Raw genomic sequence first — 17,800 nt, 5'->3', positions numbered from 1 at the left:
GAGCTTTACAAAATATAGGCTCTGAAAAGTGGTACGCACTCAGAAAGTTTGAATGGTTCTGGGGCCAAATGTTATAAACTTACTGTACACAAAGAAACAGCATGAGCTCATTGGCCATCCAAGAATCCGCGCAGTTACTTTGTACCGTAAGTTTATAACATTTGACCTCAGGGGGACCATTCAAACTTTTTAGTACGTACGTACCACTTTTAAAAGCCATATTTTAAGCTCCTCCAATGTTCAAAATATTGATACATTGAAAGTGTATTTTAGATGTGATGAATGCCAATTGCTAACGAAGTTTAAGAAATATCACCTCAAACCCCTATAAATTTGATAATAACAGAACAATGTTGCATAAAGTCAGAAATTGTGTCCCCACAAAGCCGAAATTCAGCCTCCTTAATCCGCCATTTTAGGCAAATTCGCTAAATTGTGAGCACCATAATGTAAACTCGTGAAAAACACATTTTCTATCAAACAATTATTTTACACCATCTCCCGACACATCCCAATTAATATTTAGCCCGTGCGGTTTATGCAGACACCTTCCAGACCAGTCTTAGAATTTTGCGACAAAATATTCCATACTAAATATCAAGTCTGTATGTTAACATGTTTTAATGTCAACAACACCCCTCACTTAACAGACATTAATTCTCAATCGGCAGGATCCATAAGTGCTAAAGTAAATATATTTTCTCTTATCGCCTGCCGAAGTTTCCCCATTTAAGGGGTGGGGTATGAACGTTTGGACAGTATTTATTGTGGGACATTAGAGCACATCAGACATGTTGAATTGCATTCTGAATACGAAGAATGTCCTTTTGATATAAAATAATTTTGATTTTTGAAATTCGCAAATGATGATTTTTACTTAAAGTGTATGTAGGTGGGATGAAAAAGCCGACGATCAATTGAAAATTTTGACCTTTCGTATTGAAGATATGGATCTTTTTCCCAAAGCACCAAAAAAAAATAGGTCATTTTGGGAAAAAATCCATATCTTCAATATGAAAGGTCAAAATTTGATCGGCTTTTTCCTCCCAGCTACATACACTTTAAGAATATGTCATTAGATTTGTAAAATACTTCGAGGACTGTTATATATCAAAAATATGAAAAATATCAAATTTTAATAATTTGTCATAAAATTTGTATTACATCGTGATTTTCAAAAAATGAAAATTATTTGATATCAGAAAGACATTCTTCGTATTAGGAATGCAATTCGATATGTCTGATGTGCTCTCATGTCCCACAAAAAATACTATTGAAACGCTCATTCCAGATCCCTTAAGTACTCTCTTTAATTTACTCAAGGTTGTGTTTGTATAAATGAATTCAGTTATATAAACACAGCCTCGTGAAAAGGACATGTTGACATAAATTAATTGACTGTGTGGTTATAGTATCATTAACATATTCTATACGCTATAGCAGAACAACAAGCACATACAGGCAAGTATTTTGCGAGTATCAATAAATCTATAATGAGGCTATTAATGTAGCCCAACTGTACGTACAATCTGGCAATACCGCTAAATCTTAAAGAAATGAAAATATCTGTTGCAATTTTCGGATTTGCATAAAAGTAATTCTAGTTCATCCAAGTTGTAAAACAATTTTTCTTTTAATACAAACACATTCCTTGGTAAGACAACTTTATAGCACTGTTTGAATATCAACATGAAGTAGTAATGACAAATTTAAATGTACACTATCGCCTCTGTAGTTTCCTGATTACATAGACAGCACGATTATTTTATTTTTATTCTGCAACGCTGTGAGGAAATAAGTAGGCCAAAACCCATCGCAATAAGGTCGAGAAACGCTTCACGTTTCTCGCCCAAAAAGAGCAAAAACAAAAACAAAAAACACACACACAAAAAAAAACACACACACTATCTTGGCCAGCCACCAATCCCCCTGAAATAAATCTTAAAAGTCGTTCATACCGCCCTCGGTGGTTTATCCATTCGCCTACCAAATGCAAAACATTATGCTGCAATCATTAAAACAAGCCAACTTCTGATAACTGACTGCATTAGATATTTTCAACGCAACGGATAATTGATATATCAGTATAAGCAAGACACAATAATGTCTTAATTTTGAAAATGGATATAAATGACATGAAATAGCTACCTGAAAGTAAGTAGTCTATCTTAATTATATAAGCCAGTAGTGGAGCCAGGATTTTAGTATGAGGGGGTAAAGCCAAATTTTCGTCCCCACTTGTCAAGTTGATGTCCCATTTTTAGTTATTTTAAGGTCACTTTACTCTTTGCCGTCCCCGTGTTATCCCTGAAAATTTTCTATTTGCCCGGCGCCCCAGCTTCCCCTTGAAAAAAGTTTTATATCTCGGAAAAAGGCCTACTCGCAATCATGAAGGCGCTAAATCTGACAATAGCAACAATAGTACAAAGGAGCACAAGTTAATGTGAAAGCGTGATTCTTGCCATAAGAGCACAGAATAGCCAGAGTAGCATAATGTAACGCGAATATGAGTAGGTAAATAGCAATAGTGGCACAAAGGAGCATAAGTTAATGTGAAAGTGTGATTCTTCTGACCAGTGGCGTACCGTGGCCGCCCCAACCCCCGGGGGGCTGAAGAAGAAACAATTTTGCCGCCCCTTCCTTAACAGCCCGAAAAGGTTGACCCAATTTTTTTTCACGGTCGTTTGAAAAAGTGAAGAGCAAAAAAAAAAAAAAAAAAAAAAAAAAAAAAAAGGATTTTAGGCGCTAGCGTCCTAAAAGCAACCTTTTTTCAAAATTTTTTATGCTTTTTCAATTCTTTGCGCCCTTTTTTCTTTGCTAATTCGTTTTGCCGCCCCTTCGTTTTTGCCGCCCCTGTTTTTGCCGCCCCTTCTTCTTCCGCCGCCCCTTCGTTTTTGCCGCCCCCTACTTTGACCCCGGGGGGGCTGGCGCCCCCAAAGGTCCCCCCAAATACGCGCATGCTGACAGTAGCAACAATAGCACAAAGGAGCACAAGTTAATGTGAAAGTGCGAATCTTGCCATAAGAGCACAGAATAGCCAGAATAGCATAATATAACGCGAATATGATGAGTAGTAGGTAATCGCCCCGCACTACAACGTTCACGCGGTACCTATGCACTGAATAGACCCTAGATGTCAAAGAACAGGGATATAGACCTGGATCGTAATTCTATAGAATACTCATATCATACTGATCACTCGCACCTGGAAGATTAGTATCTTTGAAAAGATTCAATATGTGACCCATTCTGACAAAACCAAGAACAAGTCGCATTTTGGTCATTTCATGATTTGAATTAAAATGTAAGCACTAGACAATAAGCTTTAAAATGACACCAAAATTATGTAAATAGCATCAATACTTTTCAAGATATGGATAATTTTGTAAATGATACCTTGATATTTTTGCCAAATCACTATTCTAGTAATGGGCCAATTAGTTTCCTGCCTTACACAGGATTGAATAGGGATTATCATAGTTCAACTGTCATTTATTGATTAAATAAATCTCTTTTTAATAAGTACTTTCAAGGATTTGAAAGGCCACCTCTTCTTCCGGGTTTTGTTGGAGCTGGTCACATATATGATTGCAGACATATACAGGTAGGTGATAAGTGCAACTTGCTTGAAGTGCAGGGTGATATATTCAAAAAATGTATTCATATATTACTATGGTGGTTAATCCTGTTACATCATCACTTCTACGGCGAATACTAATTACTAACTACATTATTTTAGCCTTTCCCATCTCCCTTTACAGTCTGCCGGTTGTGAAGGCCTTAATCCCTGTTGTTACCAATATTCATATTTTAAACTTGAATCACGACTTTTAATCATCGCAATCGGCCACACGGCGAATGAGATGCAAGCGAATATGCTCCGTACACAAACCTCTTCAATTCGGCACAGAAAGAGTGGCGAAAACAGAACACACAAATCACTTTTTCTTGAATTGTGCCCTTCCAGATTTCAAATTTAGGTTGAGACAAGTTTGTGAGAAATGCAGAGAAAATTACAGGACGAGATTTTATTGCGCATGAAACAGAAGCATGTTTTACCATCGCTATGGAAACCTCAGCCCAAATCATCGATCCCAATGGGCTACTCGGAGGTGCACCCTATACGTTTTGTACACAAAGCATGTTCAATTTGGCACAGAAACTGTGGCGAAACCGTGACAAGGGTTTAAAAAAATCTTTTAATTTAATTATAAACCTCCAGATTTCAGATTTAGGTTGAGATATGTTTTGTAGAAAATTGCAGGACGACACATATTTGTGAGTGAAAGAGAAGCACTTTCTACCATCACTATGGAAAATCTAGACCCAGTAGCAGTCAAGTTAGCTCAATCGATAAGGCGTTCGACTGTGGTGCGAGAGGTTGTGGGTTCGAACCCTGGCGGTGCCTAGTACGCTCACGTGGAAAGAAAATTGAGTTAGCTTGAAATTCCCCTGGACAAGGAACTCACTGCTAATTTGTCTCGTTGTAACCCGTACGAAACTCGGGGAGCTGAACCTGGTTGCGATGGTTATTTGTGGAATGTCTAGGGTGTGCGCTCTTGAAGCAGCAAAGTCCCTGATTTGTTGTTTAATGGTTTGTGGAATGATGTGGGCCGTAGTGGTCAGCGACAACCTGTAAAGTGTGCTGAGGCTTGTGGATCAACGTGTAGGCGTTGTGCTTGTGCGTGCGCACTATAAATCACTGCGCTTTTCTTTTCTTTTTTTTTAGTAAAATTCAAACTCACGAAGGGGAGTTGTGCTACACTTGTTAACTGGGTCTGGTAACGTTCACAAAAAGTGTACAAATATTGAAAACGTGTGGCATTGTTGTCTTTCTGAAGTCTTGTGAGTTATTACAAAGATTTCTTTGAGTTATTTTTCAAAAATACACATATATTCTTAAAAGTGATAGACACAGAGCAGTAAATTTATCTCCCGTTTTATTCACGTGGCGTGAACCACCGATTAATTGCACTTCGTAAGTAATTTACTACAGGGACCCTTCGTAAAATTACGTCTAGTATTGGGTTATCGTAATCTTTACGAACGATTACTTGAGTTATGAAGGATTAAAAGTTTAGTGAAATGGACCCCTGAGTAGTTTACTGGAAAAAGAATAAAATGACAATGAGAAAAACATGGAAATTATCAACTCTTAAATGAAAACCGGTTTCAATATTGATAAAATTCATAAAGCAAATCGCTAATATTGCTAATAAATGTAATAAAAAATATGAATAATAAGATAGCAAAGTCTGATTTTGTTATAAAACAAATCGCAATCATTCTAAATGATTTTACGCTAAGCTTAATTGCACCCCAAGTTATAACTTTTAAAAACTCTTGAAAAAACATTGAACGTCATACTGTACTTACACTTTTGAGACCCAGTAAATTAATGTAAACATCCTTTTACAGTGTGTTTCCCGGAAGAGCCCCCAATTTTGTTACGAGTCGGAAAGACTCATGGTCAAAATCACCTTTTACCCGAATTCATTCTAGTGCACAACAAAACACAATGTTTGTTTGAGTTAACACAAATTAGAAACGTCAATGAAAAGTAAACATAATTTTTATTACAATAACTAAAATACACTGATTTACAAGATTGTACCCAAAGTTATGACCAATCAAACTAGTGGGGATTTTGCTTGTTGGTATGTTTTTGTTAACCTCTAGTTGCAATTTCTGCTGTTGGTACTTTTTAGTATTATTGGTACTTGGTTATTAAACCTAAAGATGGTGATTATTATAATAAATTATTAGCAGACCGACCTTTTCATGTCTTGTATTTTGTATTTTGCAGCTCTTAAATCATGTGGCTATCCTACGTAAATAGCAAATTCAGCCTTGTAGCAATGCTACTGATGAGTGTCGTAAAAGGTAAGCAGCACGTGATGACCCTTTCTTAGTGATTTAATCTATAAAATAGACCGTTGATAAAAACCGAATTTATTTCGATCACTTTTGCAGAAAACCTTGTTCTTGCTTTTGCAGAAAAGCGATTGAGTATAAATTCAGCTTAATAACGGGAGTAATTTTACACTATATAGATAAGCAATATCAGAAAGTAATAATAAAACTATCCATGGGTATTGGTATAAAGAAATACCTATTTATTAAAAACAGGTTTTACATAACAATGTTTTAGCAATGAAGCACGTATTATACTCGTACATATACCATCGTTACCATGGAGACTTGGCCATCATTTTCTTTTAAGTATTCGGCTGGCTCGTGATCTATGAAAACCCCTCTTTAATAAATGTCTGTCATGAGAAAGAACAATAACCCAGCAAACAGAAAACATTTTCGACACCATTCGCAAAAGGTTAGAAAAAGTTGCAGAAAACGTATAATTTAATGTTGGGTTATATAAAGGGTATAAAACGTTTTTTGATAACTTACTCCAAATATTCTAAGGGTTGGCAAACTGATATTTGGCAAAAAATGTTTGCGAAAAATCTTTTACAATAACATTTTGAAAACATTTAAAAAATATTTTTCCAGTGTGTTTTCATACAAAACGTTTTAAAACGTTTCCATGATCTTTATATAACCCTACTTTAATGTTATTAAAACGTTTTTACCAAAACCAAGAATCCAAAATATAACCTGTTAAAAACGTTTTAAAAACGTTGTGTGTTCGCTGAGAAGTTGCAGACCTCTTCCTTCATCTAAATCCTCTTACCTCAAAAGACATAAGCCCGGGGGCTCTCAACTTTAGAAATGACGGGTATGTGCCTACCAGCGTCGCGAAGTAGGAGCCTATCGGTACCGTGGCGTGAACATTGGTGTTTAAAAATAGGGTCATTGGGTGAAAAAGTTTTTTTTAAAGGTGTCATTGCATTGGGTATAACATTTTGAAACAAGGGGGTCATTTTGGTATAAAATTTAACTGGGCTCATCGGATAGAAGATATTGGAAAAAGATGAAACAAGGGGGTCATTTTGGTATAAAATTTAACTGGGCTCATCGGATAGAAGATATTGGAAAAAGAGAATTTGAAAGTTCCCGCACTGATTTTGACTTTTTTTTGTTGTATTTTGATGATACAATTCTAGAAAAAAAATCAACGAAATCTGGCGAATGACTCATTTTCAGTCCAGATTGACATCCAACATTATACAAATATTAACTGTCTATGAGTGTGATGGTCGAAATATAATCACGAGGTGAAAGATGGATTGTTCCATTCCACGAGCCGGAACGGCGAGTGGAATGGAACAATACATCTTTCACCGAGTGATTATATTTCGACCATTACACGAATTTAAGACAGTTAATATTTGTTTTATATCACTCATGCATAAATTCTATTACTAAAATACTATTTAAGGTAGGAAATACATTTTTTCATCAACATAACACCATGTTTTGCCGTGATATACTTCACATTTAGGGGTCCACCCCATAACTAAATCGGCGAGTCCAAGAGTCAGCGCACGGCTTGGCGCAGGCGCACTACGGCAGAGCACATGATGGTAAAGACTATCACACGGAGAGGGTGATAGTAAAAATGATAAATGGTAATCAACGAATGAACTGTCTAGAATTTATGTATGAGTGATATAAATTCAAATTGCATGAAAACAGAGGCTTACAAAACAGAATAAGCAAACTATGATGCTAATTTATTTGACACCATCGGATGATGTATTTGCTTATTCGCGCGCAAACTGGAAGAAAAGCTCACATAATTATGTACTGGAAACTTATCTTACCGATTCCCCCATTTATATTTGTCTGTATGTCACTTAGTTAAAATGGTTGAGAGCTACGTTTGCATGCTTCAAAAAAGACCAGACCCTTCAAGAGATGGCGCCTTGAGATGGTCTCTACCATATGCACAAATATGCCTTTGTCAAGGTGTGGTTGCACCTAAAGTCATGTCAACTTGTCCAAAGGTGAATACTGGTGATCTGAGGTTTGTGGATGATCCACTGCCACTTACTATGCGACACAACTGGAGGAAAGATATACTTGATGCACTTTTAGACCGCACTACATATTGCAGTATCCGTGGTAAGAAACACTTCATGTTAACTGATGAATCTGACTCTTGATCTGATGTTTCTGGTGATGATGATGATGATGATGATGATGATGATGATGATGATGATGATGATGATGATATAATAATTATAGTATTGATGATGTTAATAATGATTATGCTTGATGATAATGTTGATGATGACAACGAGATGGCGATGATGACAACAACGCCAATGGTGATGATGATGCGTCTCATTCATGATTAAAATATTTTTGATAAATGCTTATTTGCAGCTGTCTCAGAAGTTGCAGACGATGTCACATCACATACATCAGACGACTCGTCATCAAATCCTTCGACAGGTAAGTACCCTGGACGATGATGGCAGCCCCGACGAATTATCCAGCGTAGATTCTACGACTGCAGCCATGTTAGATCCTTGTACGGTTGATTCGCCTACTAAAACACTGTAACATAAACGCTTTAAAATGTTTTTTTTTCTTTGAAGATATTAGTTTCACACCAACATCTTTGTAAACACATCTTCTTCTTGCACATGAAAACAAAGAGATAGTTAGACCTCGGGTGCTTTTTAAACAGACATTCCTTGTTTCTTCATCAACTTCAGCCGATCCTTTCATTTGGCAGGGGATACAAGAGGGAAGGCAGTCCTCGATGTCCTGTGTGAGAAGAGTCACTTGTTCTGTATGCAGTTGACCGGTCTATATCCATTGTTCTAGACAATGGAACGCGGTTCAACTGTCAGTCAACCGGCGGTCGAGTTTTGAAGCCGTCCCTAACCGGGAATCAATGATGAGATTGATTCATCCATGGGTCAGCCTTCCAAGGAGCTCGTGTTGTATGCAGTGATATGTGGGCCTGTAGCTCCCTCTCGGCTTGGGAGGACAATAACTGCAGAACTTAGATTAATTACCTTTCCGTAGAATGTGACAAGAAATTGCAGATCCTCAGTGACAGTTTCGCCGCGTTTTATGTGGAGTTCCGGATGGATGCTATCCGGCTCTGAGGCCTTGCCTGCTTTCAATTTTTTCCTCTGTTATCTCGTCTATGGTCATTATAAACAAAAATGATGCCGACGGTGATGATGATCTTTGCGCATGCGTCTCATTCATCATTTGATTAAAATATTTTTGATAAATGCTTATTTGCAGCTGTCTCAGAAGTTCCAGACGATGTCACATCACATACATCAGACGACTCGTCATCAAATCCTTCGACAGGTAAGTACCCTGGACGATGATGGCAGCCCCGACGAGTTATCCAGCGTAGATTCTACGACTGCTAAATGCTATTACTGTTGATTTGCCTACTATTGGTAAAACAATGTAACATAAAAGCTTAAAAATGTTTGTTTTTTTCTTTTCATTTTTTCCTTTGAAGATATTAGTTTCACACCAACATCTTTGTAAACACATCTTCTTGTTGCACATGAAAACAAAGAGATAGTTAGACCTCGGGTGCTTTTTGAACAGACATTCCCTTGTTTCTTCATTCGGTCCGATCCTTCCATTTGGCAGGGGGTAAAGAGGGAGGCAGTCCTCGATGTCCTGTGTGAGAAGAGTCACTTGTTTTGTATGCAGTTGACCGGTCTATTTATATTGTTCTAGACAATGGAACGCGGTTCAACCGTCAGTCAACCAGTGGTCAAAATATTTTTGATAAATGCTTATTTGCAGCTGTCTCAGGAGTACCAGAGGATGTCACATCACAAACATCTGATGACTCGTCAACAATTAATCCGAAGACGATCAAAGATGTCGTAAGTACCCTGGACGATGGTAGCACCCACGAGTCATCCAGCGTAGATTCTATGACTTCAGCCATGTTACAGCATAGTACTGTTGATTCGCCTGCTATAGGTAAAACACTGTAATATAGAAGCTTAAAATATTTGTTTTTTTCTTTGAAGATTTTGGTTTCACACCAACATCTTTGTAAACATAATCTTCCTCTTGTTGCGTGCGAACCCGAAAACCAAAAGATGTTAGACATCGGATTGCTTTTGTTCTATTTGGCAGGCGGTAAAGAGGATACTCGGAGACAGCAGGATCAACCGTCTGATGATCTGCTCCGGCTACATTAACAGCCTGGACTATCGGACAGACCATCTGCACATGTTGGCCTTGAAACGTCCGACTTCAACCCCTGCACTGTGCTTGATCATGTTGATGAGGGAGGTGAAAACCGGAACATCTTTTTGTTGGGTCTGGGTCGTCGATATACCCGCGTAAGACAGTTGTGAGTCATTCTTCAAGCCATCTCTTAGTTGTCCAATGAAAATTGGTCTCAGTGGACAGGACGGATGAGATGAATTTCTTATTGCAGAGGCAAAAGGGTATCTGGATTTTAGGCGAGCTCTGGTCTCTGCTGATGACATGGAGCTATGGTTTGGCTCCGGCTTGACGGACTAGCTGCTAGTGATATAGTTGCAGCTTGCCTTCTGAAATTTGTTCCAGGCAACCAGTATAATAATAGCGGGTGTTTGCGCAAGGAGATATGTGAAGCTCTACCCCTATAGACGTAGTAGGTTGGAAATCCATCCGTCTGTTGTTGACATAAACATCTACCATCCGCTTCTCTCTTGTTAAGGTGGAATGCTGTTGATACTGACTGACTTTCCTTCGTTCAGCTTTTTCGGCGCCACTGTCTTAAGTACTGTGCCAAGTGCTCATATCATGGAGGAGCCCTTGATCACTAGTGGTCATGTTATCTGCATAATGAGGCCATGGATGTAAACATTGAAAAGCAGTGGAGCTAAGATAGATCTTTGGAAGGTTTAGTCGTCGGACTCTCCCCATATACTTTATTTTATGTCTTTGCTCATATATTTTTCAGTGAAGGCGTTCCTTATGGATTCAGTCTCGGTCAGAGAAGACAGAGAACCCGGTTATTCTTCCCTTAACATTGACCTTCAGGAGATCGAGAACTGGGCCATCTCATGGAAGGTGCTATTTGATGTTATGCAAGACAAGTATTGTCAAATCGGAGAGATGGTCCTTGTAGCCATCCCAATCTGCCCTTCTTTGGAACAACTATATTGAAGAAACTGACGGCGTTGCCTTAGTAATAGTATATTAGTATTATATTACTGTAAGTAAATACCTTAGCTGTAGTGGACACCCGTGGTCACTTAAATGACAAAAAAACAAAAACAAAATAAAACATGAACAGTAAGCCAGCGTATTGGACTGGTTCGCCGAGCTGTCCAAAGGGTATGTGATCAGTCATGGTCTGGTCCGCTCTAAAGTTGAATGTGCAAGCACAGATTGCATGGTTTGGCGCAATACCCATCTCACTTTCACAGCTTGATTTAATCAAGAGTGATTCACTACTACCATTGGCACTCTGCCACGTTGTACGTCTGCGCTATCGCAAAACATTGGGAGTTTCCAATGGATTTCATCGCATGTTTATCGATCACAAAGGACCAGATCTCTTATCGTCGTATCTTCAAACCAAGATATTCTAGCGGGAGGTAAATAGCTAATCATGGCGCCAACCCGTCAGCGTCAACTGCATGCTGTCAATGCCTATAGCATGTATAGATGAGCCATGACATAAACAGGTTGTTAAGGATGATGTGTAAATAATGTAATAAATAAATAAATAAATAAATAAATAAATAAATAAATAAATAAATAAATAAATAAATAAATAAATAAATAAATAAATAAATAAATAAATAAATAATTATAATTTAATGGTATAAGCGATAAGCGATATTAAAATATGTGATGACCGTTTTAACCAATTACCATGATTACCGCGTTTCTATATAATATCTTGATATTCTAGCTTGCAACGATCCTCTGGGAATGGAAAATCGCGATATACCAGATGGTAATATTCAAGCGTCATCGTCTCTGTACCCAGCCAAGGCCGGAAGACTGAATGGTGCCAGCAGATGGGGTACACACAGGTCTGATGCCGCCATACCTCCTTGGATTCAAGCTGATATTGGTAATGTAACAAACAGGGGCTCGTAAATCAGAGAGGTTGATATGGGTATGTGGAAGACTTTTCCCTTGGATTTTTCGGATGAAATCGGATGGAAAAAATGCTCCATCGCAATAATCTGACTGGATACAACAGTAGTCTTTACCAGTCAAGTTAGCTCAATCGATATTATTGTTCGACTATGGTGCAAAAGGTTGCGGGTTCGACCCAAGCGGTACGGTGGCTAGTACGCACACGTGGAAATATTGAGTTTGAAATTCCCCTCGACAAGAAACTTACAGCTAACTATTAACTGTCTCGTTGTAACCCGTACAAAACCCCGGTACGGAACTCGGGGAGCTGATCCCGGCTGCGAAGGTCCATTGTTGCTAGGTGCGCTCCTAAGTTTGCCAAGTCCATGTGTTTTTGTTTAACATGTTTAATGGTTTATGAAATGATGTGGGGCCGTCGTGGTTAGCGGCAACCTGTAAAATGTGCTGAGGCTTGTACGTGGATCAACGTCTAGGCAATATGTCTTTGCCCCTTGCGTTTTTTGTTGTCAAATTAGGTCATATTTAGATATCCGTGTACACACACTCATCATAAATAATATTGTCTTCTTAACTTTTGTTACTTCTATCCGTCTCGCAATTAATTATAAGTTATCAATAATAATATATTAATTGCTAATTTTAAAGGTTACGCGACCGATGTATTCGGAGTCATTACACAAGGTAGTGGTGACGTTGTAGCACAACTTTGGACGACGTCGTTTAAGGTGTCAACCTTCTTGAGTACCTTATTGAATGACGAGATGTTCATTACAGATCAACATGGAGCCGCAGTGGTGAGTAGACCTGATGTTTGTAGCGTATCTCCCATACTGTTTAGGTAGGCGTATAATACACTCAGTGGTGCTAGCAATAAGCCGATTGCCGTATGGAGACTTCTGAATTAAGATGGAACCAGAATGGTTCATTGTTTTACCTTGAGTATATAGTGACGTAGTTGCGTACTTGGCTTACGTCACGCGTCGCGGTTGAATCTCGCGCTAACCTAAAAGAACTTTTTTTGTGACGTAACTTAAATCAATATTATTAGATATCAGTAGGGACAGGCGATTTACGCGGAAAAAATAGCAAATTGCGCGGAATTGCGCGGAACTCTTTTTTCAGTGCAAATCATGTATCCCTGCCCATAGGAAAAAAAATAGCCAATTGCCGGGAATTGCGCGGAAAAAAGTTCCGCGCAAATCGCCTGTCCCTGCATATCAACAACACATGAGTTCCCCACAAGAACGTAATGTGAAAACATCAAACACGCGAGTACAAGGGTGGTTTGTTCGCTTCCGTCAACCGCGTAATCATCATCGGTCGGCTGCGAAGCAGTCGGTCACAAGATTCCTCTAATAATTGATTTCTTCAACATCCAAAATCAGACCATCTTTGCATGAGGTTGGTGTAATAACCTCTGATTTTCCAATGTTGATGAGTTGGCCGGGCCGACTTCCTCAGCTGCTTCACTGTGAGTGGGCTTCTTTTCTTGCTGCCAGATAACAGGTCAATGTCATCTGCAAAGTCAAGGTCATTCAAAACCATAGGCGTAGATCCCGGGGATGGGAGGGGGAATAAATCCCCCCAATATGTTGCCAGGGGGGTGGTCCATACAATCATTCCCCCCCCCCCAATGTTGACGCCTGTATATGGGTTTCTTACCTTATTAGCCTCATATTTGGCCATCTTAGCCCCCAAAATGTCAATTTTTGCGAGCTTCGCGCGAATATATTCCACTTTTGCACCATATTTCAACAGTTTAGCTTCAATATGGCAAAATTCGCGCGCATTTGTGCAATAAACGTATTCTGTCGCCAAAAGGTGCTGGATTCCCTATACTTCAAGGATTTTTTTCCAACCCCATCCCCCCAATGTCAAAAAGAAATCTACGCCACTGTTCAAAACTTTGGCAGGCTCCCTCCTAGATCTTCTTGGGTGAGTGACAAAGCAATGTCCTTCTTCAGCTTCTTCAGCAGGAAGTCAATGATGACAAAGAGAAATGGGGTCAGTACATCTCCCTGAAGTATTCCTGTGGTGAACTAATTCCTCAGTCAGAAGGCCGTCTACAAACACTGAACTCCTGGAGTTGTGGTTGTAAAGCACATTGCCTTCACGATCTCTGGAATGCCATAAAGCCTCCAGCATACTTTCCTGCCGCTTGCCGCTGCGACAAGCGGCAGGGCGTTTCAACCAATGACAAGCCTTTATTGTGTCCGTTTGTCTGCAATGCGCGTGCGCCACGCCGCTCAGCGGCAAGCGGCAGGGTAGTATGAAACCAGCATTATGTCTCAAAATAGCGAACATCATATCAATGCATGGAGTCGAAGGCTTTATGAAAGTCAATGAATGTTACAAATAGGGGTAACTGCTGGTTCCTGACTCCTTCCATTATTCTTCTCAAGATGTGGATTTGATCTGTACAGCCTCTTCCTTTTCGAAAACCAATCTGGTTTTGTCTCAGGGTTGGGTCAACAACTGGTCTGATTCTATTTAATAGAATAATCTATCATACACCTTGGCAGCGATGGACATCAGATTAATACCTTGATAGTTTGTCAGTGAGGAGGTCCCCTTTCTTTGGAAATGGGATAATGATGTTAGTATTACATTGTCTAGTTGCATCATATTTGGCAAATACCTGCATGCAGATTTTATGAATGGTCTCTTGTTGAATGAATTCACCACCATTCTGCAGGATATCTGCCGTGATGTCACACCCAGGTGCTTTCCCAAGTTTCAGGGTCTTGATGGCTTCTACCGTTACCGCGTAATGACACTGACGTATGGTCGGGCGTATGGTATCATTTCTCACAAACTCTGCAGGCATAATGGAATGCCCCGAGCACTTAGTAGTTTATGACAGGATTTGCATAGATTTAATCGAGAGGTTAGCTGCGGTATTTAACAAAAAAAAGAAGTTGGCCCAACTAGAAAATCAGCATAAAACATATTATATAGATTAGCCATGGGTCACACAAAATTGAACATGCAAGTCATCATTTATATTTGAGATAATTATAACAACGATATACCAACCTGTTTAAAATGTTGACTTGGATTATATTTTTTCTTTTGTCATTAGATATTTCCAGGCAACGTCGACATAAGCAGCGAGGTGATCGCCACTTTCCCTGAGCCCGTCGATGCTCGTATCGTGCGCATCACTTGTCTGGATGGGTCGAGTAGCGTCTACGCAAGTTTGAGATTCGAAATATTAGGATGCAAGAACTAGGCACATCAGTTTCACTACCATTGAATTATGATGGGCAGGTTTGCCGATTCGCGTGTTTAATTATCCACTTTTCTCCACAAATGAAATACGCACGAAAAATGACTTAAAAGCTGTGCGACATGTAGTTAGTTTTAAAATTATGAAACACAGTACCAAAACAGATGATTATTGGAATAAAACAATATTTTTAAGTTCAAGTAGTATTTACAGTAGAATTCATAATTGCCTTTTGCTTTTGATTTTATCGTTTGTCCAAACATGAGATATGAAATCAAGGGAGTGTTCAGAAATACTTGGGGCGATAAAAACATTGGGGACCAAAACTGTTTTGGACCGTAAAAGAGGGGGGTGGGGGGCACAAACAAACAAAACAAGTTTTACTGAGAACCACCCTTCTCTTTACTCTTCACAATTATTTTGACTATTATTAAAAGAAATGATGTTCAGTACTCATTGTGAACAATCTTGTCCCGGAACATCCCCTTTTAAATGGATTTTTTGTATAGTTAACGAGACTAGATTTTCAAAAGGACATGTCACATGATGTATTAAATGGGTAATAAATAACATCACCACTTTCAAATCTTTGAACAAGTTCATAGGAATGTTGATTTTAACCTGAGACGAAAAATATTCGTCTCAAATTTTAACTGTAAATTTTGTTCGTTATGAACAATTCCATATAAAAACGAAGGTGATTTACTCACGTTTTAGTAACGTTTCACCACTACCCGTACCAGTGGTTTCATCAGACTGGCAACTCATCACATCTAACCCTTTTATGGACAAGAGGAAGCACCGTAAAGGGCGTGATGAGTTGGTCAAAGATGTTGTCCTCGAAGCGTTGTCCACGAAGCGTTGACCACGTGCGATTGCCCGGATTGGTCAATTAAGAAAGTCAAACAAGACAGATACAAGACAAAACTTTCCCCAAAGCGAAAAGATGACAGTGAAAAGCATGGTTGTGGTCCCCTATATAGAGGGCGTATCCGAGCGAGTCTCCCGTGTGTTTAAAAAACACGGGTTTTCTACTGCCCGGTTCCTACATTGGTGAAACGGGCCGTCCCTTTGGTATCTGACTCAAAGAACAACAGAAAGATGTGGATATATTTGAACCAAAACCATTTACGCGAGTAAATCGCAAATCTTCTGTCACAGACATTCACAAATCTGCCATCACTGATCACGTGGCCTCTACAAATCACTCCATAAATTGGAAGTACTCTAACTAAAGTTATTGATCGTGAAGCCAATAAGACTATCAGGTAGCTCAAAAGAAACTATTTGGATCCGCAGAAAAGGACGTGACACTCTAAACAAGGACCAGGTGGCCTACGCACTATAACAGCATTTTTGGCCAACTCATCACGCCCTCTACGGTGCTTCCTGTTGTCTATAAAAGGAAACAGTCAGATGTGATGAGTTGCCAGCTTGATAAAACCACTAGTGTGGTGATGAAACTAAAACGTGAGTAAATCAGCCTCGTTTTAGATGGATTTGTTCATAAATAAAAATTTACAATCACCATTTCAAATTGCTGTCATTCTGCTATTTGCTGTGCTATTTATGTTAAAAATTTTCATCGGCAAGTAATTAATAAAAACAGAAAATGAAACCTTCGTTAGTGCTTTGTGATTTCTTTGACAAAATTCGATCAAAAAAGTATAATTTATTAATCAATTGATGAAATTGTTACATACTAAGTAATTACACGGGCCTCTCTCACACTCACACCGTGCAACCCCACCCGCCGACGCACCCAACAACCCTCACGCTATATAAACATTATAATTATTGCATAATTATAATGGCTCACCGCTTCAATACTAAACAATTCTGATTTTGGAATGCGAAAGCCCGAGGCTAACAAACAGAGGGAGTATGGTGACTGAAAATATCAGATGTCAGAAAATCTATCAATTGCAAACAATAATACAAATCAGCGTTTTACGCTTAAATTAAATGTAATATCCAGAGTATGCAAAAAGTGGACCACAGAGATGTCTACCCTCAAGCATACACCCTGGACTCGGCCTCAGATTCACATCTCAGTGAAGTACCCAGGCCGCTCCTATTCGAGGGGGGGGGGCTGGAGAAAAGGGGAATTTGCCGCCCCCTTCAACAGACCGAAAAGGTTGGCCCACTTTTTTTTTTCAAAAGAGCAAAAAACAAAAAAAAAAAAAATCAAAAAACAAAAATTTATGTCAGTTTTTAAACATTTTTGACAAATTTTCCGCCCTTTTTCATTAATAATTCTTTTTGCCGCCTCTTCTCCTTCTGCCGCCCTTTATTTTGCCACCCCTTCCTACGCGTGTTTTCAGCTGCCGTACGAAGACACGCGGTAAAAAATTAGTGTCACCTTGAAATGAGCTCCATAATAATTGCCAATTATAATACCGTCATTGATCTTTCTTTGACAGTCATCGTGTCAATATATGTTTCTTTTGTTCCAATTTCGATTTACAAGCAAACACGTACTATTAGTATAAGAGCCTAGGCTTGTCTGCCTTAACTTTATTTAGTCAATAATTATATTCAATATCATCCATTGGAGACCTCGAA

The 17,800-nt window shown here is 38.9% G+C and overlaps 1 protein-coding gene across 3 annotated transcripts; it reads left to right on the top strand.

Moving 5' to 3' along the window:
* Positions 1–5,801: 5,801 nt before the first annotated feature.
* LOC140147618 (uncharacterized) lies at positions 5,802–15,566 on the top strand. 3 transcript variants are annotated; one of them, XM_072169393.1, is made up of 8 exons: positions 5,802–5,883; positions 7,762–8,025; positions 8,290–8,358; positions 9,169–9,237; positions 9,694–9,876; positions 11,813–11,977; positions 12,652–12,800; positions 15,089–15,566. In XM_072169393.1, exons 1-8 carry the CDS (start codon positions 5,817–5,819, stop codon positions 15,236–15,238), a joined length of 1,116 nt encoding a protein of 371 aa, XP_072025494.1. In that variant the 5' UTR covers positions 5,802–5,816; the 3' UTR covers positions 15,239–15,566. The 3 variants fall into 3 exon arrangements, with proteins under 3 accessions (XP_072025494.1, XP_072025495.1, XP_072025496.1); XM_072169394.1 differs by lacking the exon at positions 8,290–8,358; XM_072169395.1 differs by lacking the exon at positions 9,694–9,876.
* The last annotated feature ends 2,234 nt before the right edge of the window (positions 15,567–17,800 follow it).

This window comes from Amphiura filiformis, chromosome 3 (genome assembly GCF_039555335.1).
Source record: "Amphiura filiformis chromosome 3, Afil_fr2py, whole genome shotgun sequence".
In the NCBI taxonomy this organism is placed as follows: Eukaryota; Metazoa; Echinodermata; class Ophiuroidea; order Amphilepidida; family Amphiuridae; genus Amphiura; species Amphiura filiformis.
The sequence above is the reverse complement of the archived record's forward strand: the minus strand, read 5'-3'. Positions and strand labels throughout refer to the sequence as shown.

Coding starts and splice junctions, on each gene's coding strand:
- LOC140147618 (XM_072169393.1), top strand. CDS start 5,817: ATGTGGCTATCCTACGTAAATAGCAAATTCAGCCTTGTAGCAATGCTA. Junction 9,877..11,812: donor TGTTGATTCGCCTGCTATAG/GTAAAACACTGT, acceptor TTGATATTCTAG/CTTGCAACGATCCTCTGGGA. Junction 12,801..15,088: donor ATCAACATGGAGCCGCAGTG/GTGAGTAGACCT, acceptor TTTTGTCATTAG/ATATTTCCAGGCAACGTCGA.